This window comes from Crocodylus siamensis, chromosome 5, assembly GCF_052110815.1.
Source record: "Crocodylus siamensis isolate JL-2025a chromosome 5, ASM5211081v1, whole genome shotgun sequence".
NCBI classification, from domain to species: Eukaryota; Metazoa; Chordata; order Crocodylia; family Crocodylidae; genus Crocodylus; species Crocodylus siamensis.
The window spans coordinates 91,617,530-91,631,384 of NC_143399.1; the positions used below are offsets into that span (position 1 = coordinate 91,617,530).

Here is a 13,855-nt window from a genome sequence, read left to right on the forward strand (position 1 = left end):
AGTTGGTCCAAAAACCTGGGAACAAATCCTGACCCCACTGTAGTTAATGGGAGTTTTGCCCACTGGCCCAATCTGCTCCAGCTCTGAAAACTACATATGTTAAAGTCCAGAGCATTTAGGCTACGGACCCTTTAAAAACTGTCCCTCAATAGCTGACTGTCAATTATCCTGAGGAGAACCCCGATCTTGTAAAGACAGGAACGCATACGGCATTTCAGAAAGTTCCACGTCATCCCAGGGGATTCACTGCAGTGTACCATGGTTATGCCAGAGAGAAATTTTTCCTCCTGGGAGGAAAGTGGGAATGTCCTAGACAGCCAGTGAAATGATGCTATTCCTATTTCATTCTTTTCTTAATGGGTCTTGTATGATGAACGGACCATGTAATATCTGAGAGAGACAAATCCCCGAGTTCTGTGCCAGCCAGGTGTGGCAGACTATAAATGCCATGGCATCTTCATCTGAATTAAAATGGAAGTTTCTTAGGGAGTTAAAGTGATGAATAATAGCCCCACTGGGTTATTTATTTTATGCTCTTTCCATAGTTTCCACATCTAGAGGGTTGGATTAGATGACCTCCTGAGGTCCCTTCCAACCCTAATTTTGTATGCTTTTCTAATATCTCTCAGTGTCACCTTCAGCATGGGAATTTTTATAGGGGGCACTAAACCCTGGAATTATGTGCACAATGTTAAAGCTTGTGGGAAAAGTAGATTAAGTGGGTATGTCTGCTAAAATGTTCAGTGTTAGTCTGAAATCACACAGAGGGCAGGGCAGAGGGGCACCTTATAGACTAATTCAGAGGCATAAGTTTTCGAAGCAACAGCTTGATTAGTCAGATGCTATGAAATAAGTCCACAGGTAACTAAGATAAGGTCAAGTCACTCAGAGCTATTAATTTAGACTTGGTAAATTCAGCTGGAAAATAAAGTATTGAATCCATTTACATGATGTTCATTTTTTAATGTATTTCATTTTCGAATGTGAGAGCTATATGTATTTTTAAAAACTGAAATTAAATTTTCTGGCACACTTTTTGTGACTAATTTGAAAGCCACAGAATATGTAGTGCCCTATGATGGATAACTACTTGAGCTACTACTATCTTCCAATTTTTTAAGTTAGATTATTTTTTTAAAAGAAAAGAAAAGAAATTGATGCTTTAATAACTTGTGAAATTTCAGGAAAAATATATAATGGAAAATCAAGTGAAACAAAAACTAAACAAAACAAAAAAAGGAAGTGTAAACAAGAGCTTAAGGATCTGTGAAGTATAACGAGTACACTAAGGATGTAAAAAAACCTACACCATTGGTATATTACTGCATACACTTTTGTTAGTTTTGATTGCACACACAGAAAGCAAACTTGCAAACTTCAGGTGTGAGAAAATTTTAAGATCACAGACCTTTCCTCAAAATTCAAACTGAGGTTTGGTCTTTCTGGGTTTTTTTGCAGTTTCTGGATGAACATAATACTTCAAAGACCGGTTTTTGTGTACAAACCATGATAGTCACATGTATGATGATGCAATGTGTTTACATTTCATATTAGTGGCTTTATAGTTCAAAAGAATCATATATAACTCCTGAAAATTGCCACAGCTCACAAATTTTGTTTGGACTTTTTTGCACTTCACTACAGTAATTCAAATGGAATAAAAAAACATAAAACAAAGGTCCAGGGTTTCACATCCGTGTGAATATGAAAGCAATAATGTTTCACAGAGCTTGTGGGCTAAGCTGCTGGCATCACAGTAGGAAGACAAATTAATTGGGTGTTACAGTGAGGCATGTCATATCCGAGAGTCTACAGTATTATAAAAGATGAATGCCTCTATTGGAATCGGGAGTGATGGGCATGCAATTTGGCATTTCCAGCTTTTAATGCTCTCAGTTTTAAAACTACCCAAGTTATATGACATGAAATAGCATGGAACTAGAAGAGAAATACCAGCATTTTTTCCCCAAGTAACAAAAGCATACAGTGGTACAGATTGTAAATGACCACCTCTCAGTACAGTGGGAAATAAAAACAGTATACCAAAATAAGACTTGACTCTGAAGCTCTTGTTCACACTGGGGGCCTGTAGATATGCAGGGATGCATTGGAGCAGACTCAGCTAATCAATTAATTAGCATGCTCTAGCAGCCTCCATGTCTCGTATAGTCAGCACCTCTACACTTCAAAATAATGGTGATGGAGCTTTAGTTAAAGTGCCCCCACCACTATTTTGAAGCGTGGGACACTGAATACGTGAGACACTGTGGGTGCTTTATATAGAGTGGCTCTTGGAGCTGCTTTAATTAAAGCAGCCCCTCCCCTCACCCCTGGAGCATGTGTAAAGTTGCCCGCAATGACTTATGTGAACTACTTGTGTGAGAGAAAGCTCCAGGACTGGGCTCAGAATAATTTTTAAATGCTTAATAAGTTGCCAATAAATAAGCAAAGAGAGGTTGTTACCCATGTTAATTTAAGTGATGCAGAAGGCAGGGCAGGCTAAAACCCTAGGGTGCCTATACATGTGCTCCAATGCGTCCTAATTGATCCGTAATAATTAGTTGAATCTGCTCTGCATTCTAATTAGAACACTAGTATCACTGCAGCATCACATATATAAGCCCCTGTGGGAGTGTCCACATGAACATGGACGTTTAGTTCCCTGGGGACAAGTAGAGGCGGTGCACCTTCTGCCACTGCTTCTTGTCCCTGGGGAACACTCGTGCCACATGAGCTTTAGTGCATGGCAAGTTGCCCTGGGTGGCATAGGAGAGACTGGGGCTAGCACTGTGCTGGCCCAGCAGCCTTACTTGGCATCCTGGAAGCCTCCCAGAGCTGCAGCCATGGTGATCCTGCTGGGTGGAGCCTGGCTGGCAGCCACAGTATGGCTCCGAGCAGCCCAGCTCTACTTCTTAGCAGCACATACTGCCACAGCGTGCACTGCTCGTTTTTCCTCTGTGGTTTTTTGTGACCCCTGAACATCCAGGGGTCAAAAAAACATGGGGAAAAAAAATGGAGCAGTGCATGCTTGGGCAGCATGCCCTTGCAGCACAGAGAACACTGCACTTGCGGTATGTTGTGCTGCAAGCATGCTTGTAGTGCCACATACCACACAACTGCACTCATCTAGATGCACCCTGTGGGTTTAAAAATGGCCACTGGAGCACTTTAACTAAAGCTCATTGAATGAGCTTTAGTTAAAGCGTCCCACAGCCAGTTTTAAACAGGGGCTTAATATATGTGATGCTGCAGCATTTTAATTAGAGCAGCTCTCTGGAAACTAATTTAATTAAAATGCTCCCTCTTACCATTGAGCAAGTGTATAGGCACCCTTATAAACTAAGTCATAAATAAGGGGTATAAGAGTATCATTTCTTTACTAAGTTAGTACTATGTCCTCCGTAAAGAAGAAAATCAAGTAAAAAAACCGTATGGGAAAATAAGCAAGGGGAAGAAAAGTAGAAAGAGAAATTATTCATATGATGCATGGAAAAACAAAACAAAAAGCCCCCCAAAGATCTGGCAACCACTGTTACAATATGCATGGCTGGTTACCAGTAAGTATAGTATCTAGACAATGATTTCATTATAACTTTTTTATGTACCTATTTATTTAAGCCTTTCAAATGTCAGTTCATCATAAAACAAGCAAGCAAGCAAGCAACTGCCCCCAAACACTCTAAAATATTAACAAAAAACACCACACCACACTTACATAGAACGTTACCTAGCATTAAACCTTCCATAGTGTAAGCACACAATGATCAAGGGTCTACATGAAATATTCAAAACAACTGTTTAAAAAGAAGAAAGCAGGCATAAAAATATTTTCCTAACAAACAATTCATCCTTATTGCAAATATTTATGCAACTCATAGCAACTGGTGCAAGGTGCCAGAATTGTCCTATTAAGCAAACCAAGGGACTCAAAGCAAAGGCGAAAATGGAAAGTTAAAGATAAGGAAGCAGAAAATTGTCTTCTCTAATAACAAGCTGATGATCCCAAAGAAAAAGATGGCATGTTTTCCATAATGATCCATGTTTGTAATCAAATGGACGTAAATGATTAGAATAACAGGTTCAGCCTGGAAGTGCAGCATATCTCCTTCTTTTAAGGAATTTAATCTACCCTTCCTAGAAAGACTTACAGGTCATCTCAAATGTGCACCATCTGACACACGGGATACAGAGTATGTGTATCTAGTCACAGATAGGAAGAAGCACTGGTGACCTTTGGAGTAGAGTGGGAGCATTTAAAAGGCAGTACAACAAACCTTTTAAACTCCCCAGGGGGTTCTATACACTGTCAGTTCTTGTAAAGACCAAAGCTTTCTGGTATTTTTGTCCCAGACATTCTGCTGCATCCTGCTTACTGCTATCTCACACAATGCTGAGAGAGAAGGGGGTGCTTGGGAAGCATGAATCCAGCAGCTCTTTCAGATGTACTTACAGAGATCTGTAATTTTAATTTTAAAACTACCTATTTATAAAATGTTCATCAGGACTGTACCAATAATTCCTAGGCACCCAGCATTCTAAGATACATCAAATGGCTAGTGGGATCTTTTCTCTTTAGTCACATAAAATGTAATGCTCTTCAGCACAACAGGTTGGCCACAGTTATGAAATGTAAAAGGAGAAGTTCTTGCTGCTCTGGATAGCATCCGTCCTTTCTGAATGCTCCATGCTTCTACAATAGCATCTATGCAGACTTCTCTGAGACATCCCATTAGTTGATTAAAAAAAAAATCAAAAGGAATAACAGTATACTGGTGTTTTAAAAAACCAAAAAGGTAGTTTTTGAGGGCAGTTAGCCTCTTACCTATGTCTGGGGGAGATGAATGAATGCTGAAGAAATACCTGAGACAGAAGGTGGTCACGAGAAACACTCAATACCTGGGAGGAAGAAGAAACTGGAATCTCAGGTCATTGTTCTTTAAGGGCCCAGGACCAGGAGCATTGTAGAGCTGCAGGATGCAGGAAGGAGGGAGGGAATGGAAGGGGGGCATTTAGATTACTTTGGAGTTAATCAAAAAGAAGCTGCAAGCACTGTCTGAGAACTGTTGGGAAGGAGAGCTATGTGATCACCCTAACTTTTGTGAGAAAAATCTATTGGCCAGGGCTGGAGACAAAGCCCCCTGAAGAAGTGCTGTGAAAACCCCAGAATAGAGGCTAAAGCTCACAGAATACAGAGGCCAAGGTTAGAAGACAAATGTAAGAAACAATGGATTGAGAAACCTCAGATGTAAAAGGGAAACTTTTAGGGGACACATTATTAACTCCAGGCCAAATGAGAGGAGGAATATTGTTTTAAAGACTCTGGGTGTGTATTTAGAGGGAAGTTGAGGTAGGGTACCTGTAGGGCCATCCTGAATTCCAAGGGGGAGTCATAGGAACCTAGGAATATCAAGCAGAGCTACCATCAATGTCCTTACAGGAAGTGGCTACAGATCACAGCTGGTACCCAGAATCCAGTCCCATAATCTCCAGCCAGCATGGGTATTATAGGGTATTTCTCTCATACTAGGATTCACATATTTCCAGTGGGCTGTGATTTCCTAGTGCCATAAACAAAACATGCCATACGTCAAAATTAGAACACCAAGCTGCTTTCAGAATCAGAATCAGCTAACCTACAAAAACTTGCTTCCTTTAAGGCATCCCAAAATGCTTAGAGGTGTCTATGAATATGCCAACATTTTTAGCTCACAAACCTGATCAGTATATTAGCAATATTCAAATATTTCTTTTTCAACTGTGTCTTCCTCCAATGCCATACTAGCAGCAGTCAATTATCAGCTCTTACTTTCTCTCAGAACTGCTTACACTGTTCAGAAAGATGACAATTCACTGAGGAAGAAGGGAAAAGAATACCATGGACAAGCCTGCATTCCCCCCCTTCTCTGCATCCCTAACCACAGATCAATTCTCTTCAGACCTATCCAATTAATTTCTTCTTTGGACACGACACACTGCCAATTACAATAATAACAACAAATACTGATCTTAGAACATGCAGTCTCTTCAAAGTTTCTCAAAAACATTAAACCAATTTTCATAACAAACTTGTGAAGTATATAAATGCATTCTCATTTATAGAGGGAGAAACTGATACCAACAAGAGTTTATGAAATCTGCCCAAAGTGTTAGAGCAAAACACTGCAACAACCGAAGATAGAATTCAGGACACTGACAGACTTGGCAGTAATTTGTCAGGACAGAAATACCTCTCAATTTTGTTACCTTTTTCACTATATCACATTCATAATTAGGAAAAGATGCACCAAGTTGATTACAATTTGTTTAGATATTTGGGTTGCACAAAGTTACATGGGTTGCTCTATTGCTATATTTCTTTTTTTCCATCTCTCTCCAGCATGAAAAAACATGCTTTACAAATTTATCATACCACAGCAATAGCATTTGGAACCCATAAGGCATTATAACATTCCTAGGCATATGCGTTACTTTGTACACTAATTAAATTGGATGTGATAATGAGAACACATTGACACCATTTAAGCAATTGGAAAAACAGGACATTTTACAAGAAGAAAAAAAACATCTGTAATGTGTTTTAGTTATGGGATTGGTCTAAAACTCTTAACAAAACAAAACAAAACACACTTTTAGAGATTGTTCACAAATGACCTGACACTTGGTTTCTGAATGGTTTTCACATTTTAAAGGCTAGAACTTGAAAAGTCACCTTGCTGAAATGCCAACCAAGTTTAGTATAGATTGGGGTTGGGGAAGACAATGGAAGTGGGATCAAGTCAAAACAAATGTTTTGCCAGACTTACCTTAGGCACCCAGTGGCATTACGCAGCACCTGTGATGAATGAAGCTGTATTTTATGATCATCCTGAAGCGGTGAGTTTTCCCATCCAGAGTGAGGGATGATCACTGCATTGGTCAACACTGCAAGGGCATCCTGGATGATTGGCATTTTCAGTGCATCACAAGAGGAGAGATTCCAAAGAACTCCTATGAGAAGTAAATGACTACCCATTAGCGCTTTGGGGATTAAGATAAAGAATTTTTATAAAAAATTATGAGCAGTACTAAGAAAAATAATCAAACTGTTTCTGTCAAGGACTTAACTGTGTAAATAAAAGGGTCACTGATGACAGAAAACTATCCCACTAAGATGGGATCATTTCCACTTTCCTTTAAAAATAAAAGGAGTAGCCACAACTGTCCTAAAGTCTCCCAGTGGTAAGCCTGCAAGCTAGGCAACAGACTGTCATTCAGGACCTCCTCCTCAAAGCTATTTTAGGTGTTTAACTCCTACTGAAATCAGGGGGTGTTCAGAATTTAGATGCCTTTGAGGATCTAGTCCAGTGGCTCTGAACCAGGGGTGCATGTACCCCCAGGGGGTACGTGAAACCTCATCAGGGGATATGTGAGATATATTTCACAGATTGTCTGACACAGACTGAAGGGCCTAAAAAATTAATTTCCCATTGACAGGGGGGTACATGAAGTCTCACTCTGAGACCCAGGGGTACGTCAACTGAAAAAGGTTCAGAACCACTGATCTAGGCTCTCATCACTACTACTTTTTAAAAAATCCAAAATAAAAGTCAATAGTAGAAAGCAGATTCCTGATAAACAATAATGTGCCATACAATGATAACTACAGGGACTGAATAATACATTTAATTCTTCTGAGGCTGTATTGTGCCTTGAATGCCCAGGCTAATGCTCTATCAAAATGACCTTTTAACAACGCATAAACAGTCTTGCAAAATTCTGCAACTTATTTATTTTAAACTGGTCAATTATCTTTTTTTAACTCCATTATCATTATGGAACAAGGCATGTGAGTAGATGGTAAATCCTGATGACAATGATGCAAGGTTGGAATATAACTATTTTTACTAATATATATATATAGTTCAATATAATTTTATATGTTAATTAATAAAATTACAAAGCATTAAAATGCTTACTCACAAATCACAAGGTTAATGATGCAACCCTCACATGACAATTTTTTGGGAAGTGAAACTTTCTACTAAGATTCATAAGTCACAAAAGACAAATTATAAGAAAACTTCCCGGGCAGAGTTATAATGATGACATAAACAGAAAGACTCTTGCATTTTAGCATATAAAGTTAATACAACTAAAAACAAACCTTTTTATTTGCCTTACCTAAACACAGAAATAAAACCAGGCAGGAAAGAAAATCAGTTGCAGATTGTAAATTACTCATTTACAAAACTAACTATGACAAAAGATATGATGGTTTGTAAAGAAATAGTTACTATGGGGTTCTCTAATCCTCTAAGACATGAAGGAGCATTCCAGTAAATACAAATCAATAATGTATAGCAGTGTTTTTATAGATTATTTAAGCTTAATTTCTTCTACGGGGATTTTAATTCATGTATTCAATTGCATATATTTGTTATTACCCAATTACATATTATTTAATATTGGTCATTTTGCTAATTGCATCAATAACATAAACTGACTGAATTAATGCTTATATGCAACACACATAATCACTCATCAGCTGTCAGTTAAAGAGCTAGAGATTTGAAAAAGCAGAAGAATGAATATCATCCCTATTTTGTCACACAATACTGTATTTATTTGAAAAAAAGACAGGTTCCCCCAGTCAGTGTGGGGGGAAAAGTTCATTGTCTTGCATTTGTATACAAGGAAACCTCATTAAATACAGTCTATCATTAAATTGCAGCCAAAAGTAGCATGTACGCAACCATAGAAGCTAACTATGACATTGATTAAATACAGCCAACACTGAATGCAACTATAAACCACACGGCCCATAGAACAGACTAATATAGCCCATCTGAATAAGGTATATGGCAGTGTCCATTATGTTCAGTCTCCCTCAGCACCCATTCCTTTTCAAATCATGGTGACCAACTAACTACATTGAATATAGATTTTATAGACATTAGGGCTGGAAGGGACCTTGGAAGACCAAGTCCAGCCCCCTGCCCGAAGGAAAGGAAGTCAGCTGGGGTCACAGGATCCCAGCAAGATAAGCATCCAATTTACTCCTGAAGGTATTCAATGTAGGTGCTTGAACCACCTACAATGGCAGGCTATTCCAGACCCTGGGGGCTCGGACAGTAAAGAAATTCTTCATTAAGTCCAGCCTGAAATGGTCTTGCAGTAGTTTATAACTGTTCGACCTCGTCATCTCTTGGGGCACTCTGCTGAACAAACATTCCCCCACATACTGATGGTCACCCCTGATGAACTTATAGGTGGCCATCAAATCACCCCTGAGCCTGCGCTTTTCCAGGCTAAAGAGCCCCATAGCTCTTAGCCTGTCATCGTAAGGTCTGTTTTCCTGACCTCTGATCATGTGCGTGGCTCTCCTCTGGACTCTCTCAAGCTTCTCCACATCCTTTTTGAATTGTGGAGCCCAAAACTGGACGCAGTACTCCAGCTGCGGCCTCACCAAGGCCAAGTACAAGGAGAGAATGATGTCCTGGGATTTGCTTGAGAAGCATCTATGGATGCAAGCCAGCATTTTGCTTGCTTTACTAGCTGCAGCATCGCATTGCAGGCTCATGTTCATCCTCTGGTCAATGATGACCCCCCAGTATCCTTCTTCTGTAGTGTTAGCCAATGTAGCACTGCTGAGCCTAAAAGGATGCTGCAGGTTTTTCTTCCCAAGGTGGAGAACCTTGCATATTTCAGTGTTAAACACCATCAGGTTCTCATCTGCCCATTTGCTGAGCCTGTCCAGGTCAGCCTGGATCGGCCTGCTGTCTTAAGGTGTGGATGCTTTGCCCCAAAGTTTGGTGTCACTGGCAAACTTGGCCAGTCCACTTCTGACTCCAATATTCACATCATTAATGAAGATGTTGAACAATATGGGTCCAAGGACAAAGCCTTGGGGGACCCCACTGGTCACAAGGCACCATGATGATTGACTTCTGTCAATTACCACCTTCTGTGTCGGACCACAGAGCCAATTTCCCTGCCAGCGGATCGTGGTGGACCCAAGGCCACAATTGGCCAGTTTCACCAAGAGTGATTATGGAATACCAGATCAAAGGCTTTTTTGAAGTCAAGATATATGACAGCAATCTCTTCTCCCTTGTCCAAGGTGCTAGTTCACCTTGTCATAAAAGGAAATGAGATTGGTGAAGCAAGACCGACCCACAACAAACCCACGCTGGCTATCCCTCAGGATGTTGGTGTTGGCCAGTCCATTAAGGATGGCCTCTTTAATAAACTTTTCTAAGACCTTCCCCAGGATAGAAGTCAGGCTGATGGGCTTATAGTTTGCCGGATTCACTTTCCTCCCTTTCTTGAAGATCGGCACCACATTGGCCTTCTGCCAGTCTTTGGGCACTACATCAGAGCACCAGGAGTTCTCAAAGATCCGTGCCAGAGGCTGGGCTATGATGCTCTCCAGCTCCTTGAGTACCCTGGGGTGCAGATTGTCAGGGCCGGCTGACTTGAAGGTATCCAGCCTCTCAAGGTGTTCCTTCACAAGGTCAGCATTGATGGAGGGCAGGGGATCTCACTCACCCAGACCTCCCTGTCCCATACTGGGCATGGGCATCCCATGGGACTGATGAAAGACTGACGCAAAATACCCATTTAATAGGTTTGCTTTTTTCTGGGCGTTAGTTGTCAGTTGTCCCATCTGGTTCAGCAGGGGTCCAGTGTTGCCCTTGTTTTTCCTCCAGCTCCCCACATATGTGAGAAAGGACTTTTATTGTCCTTGATGCTCGAAGCTAGTTGGAGTTCAGTTGCAGCCTTGGCTTTCCTGGTTTGCTCCCTTCAGGACCAGACCAGTGCAGAATCTTCCTCCTTGGAGGAGAATCCCATTCTCCATCCTTTGTAGGCCTTTCTTTTTAGCCTCAGGAGGTCTGCTAGATCCCTGGAGAGCCAGGGGGGCTGCTGTGCCCTCTTGCTGCCTTTCCTCCAAAATGGAATAGAATTAGCTTGTGCATTAAGGATCGCTCCCTGGAGGAGCAACCACTCTTCCTGAGCTCCCCTCCCCCTGGAGTCATGGTCCCTTAGGGCCACACTGACAAGCCTCCTGAGCTTGTCAAAGTCAGCTTTCCTGAAGTCAAGGACTTCTGCGTTGCTGACTGACTTGCCAGCTTCACAGCAGATGGGGAAGGTGATCAGCTCATGGTTGCTGTCACCCAGCTTCCCTTCGATCATTAGGTTGCTGATTAGGTCATCCCTGGTTGCCAGTACCAGGTCGAGCAGTGCTTTATCTCTTTGGCCCGTAGACCTCTTGTGTCAGAATGAAGTCATCCATGCAGGTGAGGAAGCTTTGCGACCACCTGGATTTAGACAAGTGCTCTTCCCACAAGATGTCTGGGTAGTTGAAGTCTCCCATGACAACCATGGACCTGAAGCATGCGGCCTCAGCCAATGTCCTGGTGAACTACTGGTCAAGCTCTTGACTTCGGGTGGGAGGGCTGTAGTAGACTCCCACTGTTGTGTCCCCTGTGCCATGTTCCCTACGGATTTTAACCCAGAGGGTCTCCAGTCATCCACCATGGTTGCCAACATCAGCTTGCAGGGATGTGTAGCTTCCCTTAACATAGAAAGCTACACCCTCACCCCTTTTATCTACTTAATCTCTCCTGTACAAGGTAGAGCCATCTATACCCATGGTCCAGTCATGGGTGGAGTCCCACCAGGTCTCCGTTATCCCTATGATGTTGTAATTATTTGTGTTAAGCAGGAGGACGAGTTCCTGCTGCTTATTCCCCAAGCTCTTGGCATTTGTGTACAGGCAGGCAAGTGTCCCCTTGGGGGCTCTTGCCTTGCCCACAGATTGTACTAGGGCTAGGGCAGGGATGGACTTGCTTAAGTGACGTGGCCTGCTGGCTTTGCAATGGTTGCTCAGCGGGCCAGCAGTGGCAGTAGTCCCCATCCCCCAACAGGCTTAGTTTAAAGCCCAGTGAGCATGCCAGCCAGTCTGGCTCCTTCTCAGTGGAGGGAGGTGGAGACCACCTCTTCCCAGCAGCTCGCTGCCTCTCTTGCCAAAGAACCGGCTGTGCTCATGGAAGCCAAAGCCTTCCTGATGGCACCAGCACCACAGTCTTTGGTTAACTACCTGGATCCTCCTCTCCCTCCTCAGCCCATACCCTGAGACTGGCAGAATCTAAGAGAACACCACCTGTACCCCCAGACCCTTTAGCTCCACTCCCAAATCCCTGTAGCACCTCATGACCCGGTTGGGAGCACTCCGAGTTGTGTCATTGGTGCCCACATGAATAAGGAGCATAGGATAGTGATCTGTGGGCTGCAGGAGCTTAGGGATCTCCTCCTCAATGTCACGGATGTGGGCCCCTGGGAAGCAGCAGACTTCCTGGGCTAAGGGGTGGGGTGGCAGATTACCCCTTCAGTCCCCCTCAGGATGGAGTCTCCCACAACAAACACTTTACGTTTTGTCTTGGGCAGAGCGGGAGCAGTAGGTGCAGTTGAGCCTGTGTTGCCTGTGGGAGCTGGCAACTCAGCGGGGTTGCAAGAGGTTCATACCTGTTGCTAAGCTCCGGTGGGGCAGGGGCCTTGGTGCAGTGGGCCTTAAGGCCCTTGACCACCTTGGTCCATCCCTCTGACTGAACAGAATGGGAGGTCCCGGAGTATTTTGACTTCCTCTTCATTCCCACAGCTAAACTGCAGCTCTCTTTCCCATTTTCAATAATTCCTGTTTCTTCACCAGCCTTAAAGGTTTGGCAAACATCACCAAATGGGGATTCAAGTAGTTTACCCAGAATCCTTTTGTTGCTCCCTTCTCTCAGCCTAGGACATGATTAATATGGCCCTGCCCTCCAAGAGGTAGTGCTGGATCAGATTGTCCTTTGCCTGATCTGCTTATAAATTTTCAGAGGATCCCAGGACTTATGACATGAACATCTGATTCCAGTCATGAGTTTGGGCTAATCAGTACATAGATCTTTTGGGTTGGGGTGGTGGTTGGGTGGTATCTGGAGTACACACAGATACTGAGCAGTGCAGTGCTGAGCTGTGTGGTCACCAGGACTTGAAATGCTGTTGATTGTTGGGACTCAGCCCAATGAATTGGATAAATCCTGAGTCTTTTGGCTTTGGACTGTCATGCATGGATGACTTAAACATCCTCCAATGGAACCTGAAGTGACAATGACAAAAGACCATGTGAACTGAGTACCTGACCCCAGAAGCGGGGCACGGGTGGAAGTGAAGAGAGGGCTGGTCGGAGAGACCAGAAAGGACTGAGTGTGTATTTTGTGTGTTTTGCGTGCAGTTGCGGATTTGGTAACAGGTACAGGTGGCCAGCGGGCCTTTGTATGGGTGTGTGGGTGCACGGGAATGGGTTTTCTGTAACGGGATTGGTTTAGGTATATATAATCATATATAGAGAGAGAAATATATTTTTACAAAAAAAACCAAAACATGATGCGACAAGTGGTCAGGTGAAAGAGTGTTATGACATACCCAGGTGGTTGCCAGTGCGAGCAAAAGCACCTTCCTAGTATTGGGCAAACTTGGGGACCTGTTGGTCCTGGGGATCTCTGTCCCCTGTGAGACAGTAAAGATTCTCAGGGTTGAACTTGACCCAGAGCTGACTGGACAGAAGACATGGGCAATGACTGAGGCCAAGGTCAAACAGAGACTGGAACTATGGAAATCCTGTCACCTGGTAACATGGGGGTGTGTGGTACTCATGACAGTGGTATTGCTACTGGTACTTCTGCACACTGCAATGGTCTTTCCACCCCCCTCAGAGCAAGTCACCCATAGAATCTAAAGAACGATATGCATCTCCTTCTGGGGCTCCAGATGGGAGAATGTTGTGAGGACCATACTGTACAAGATAAATCAGATTGGGGGCCAAGGAATGTCAGAT

At 42.9% G+C, this 13,855-nt stretch overlaps 1 protein-coding gene across 4 annotated transcripts in view; it reads right to left on the minus strand.

Moving 5' to 3' along the window:
- CTNND2 (catenin delta 2) overlaps positions 1 to 13,855 on the minus strand; it is a 1,187,740-nt gene that overhangs the window by 198,672 nt on the left and 975,213 nt on the right. For all 4 annotated transcript variants that reach the window (XM_090049706.1, XM_090049708.1, XM_090049707.1 and 1 more), the window contains one exon: positions 6,804 to 6,987. In XM_090049706.1, coding sequence (XP_089905832.1) covers positions 6,804 to 6,987 — 184 coding nt within the window. The remainder of the gene's footprint in view (positions 1 to 6,803; positions 6,988 to 13,855) is intronic.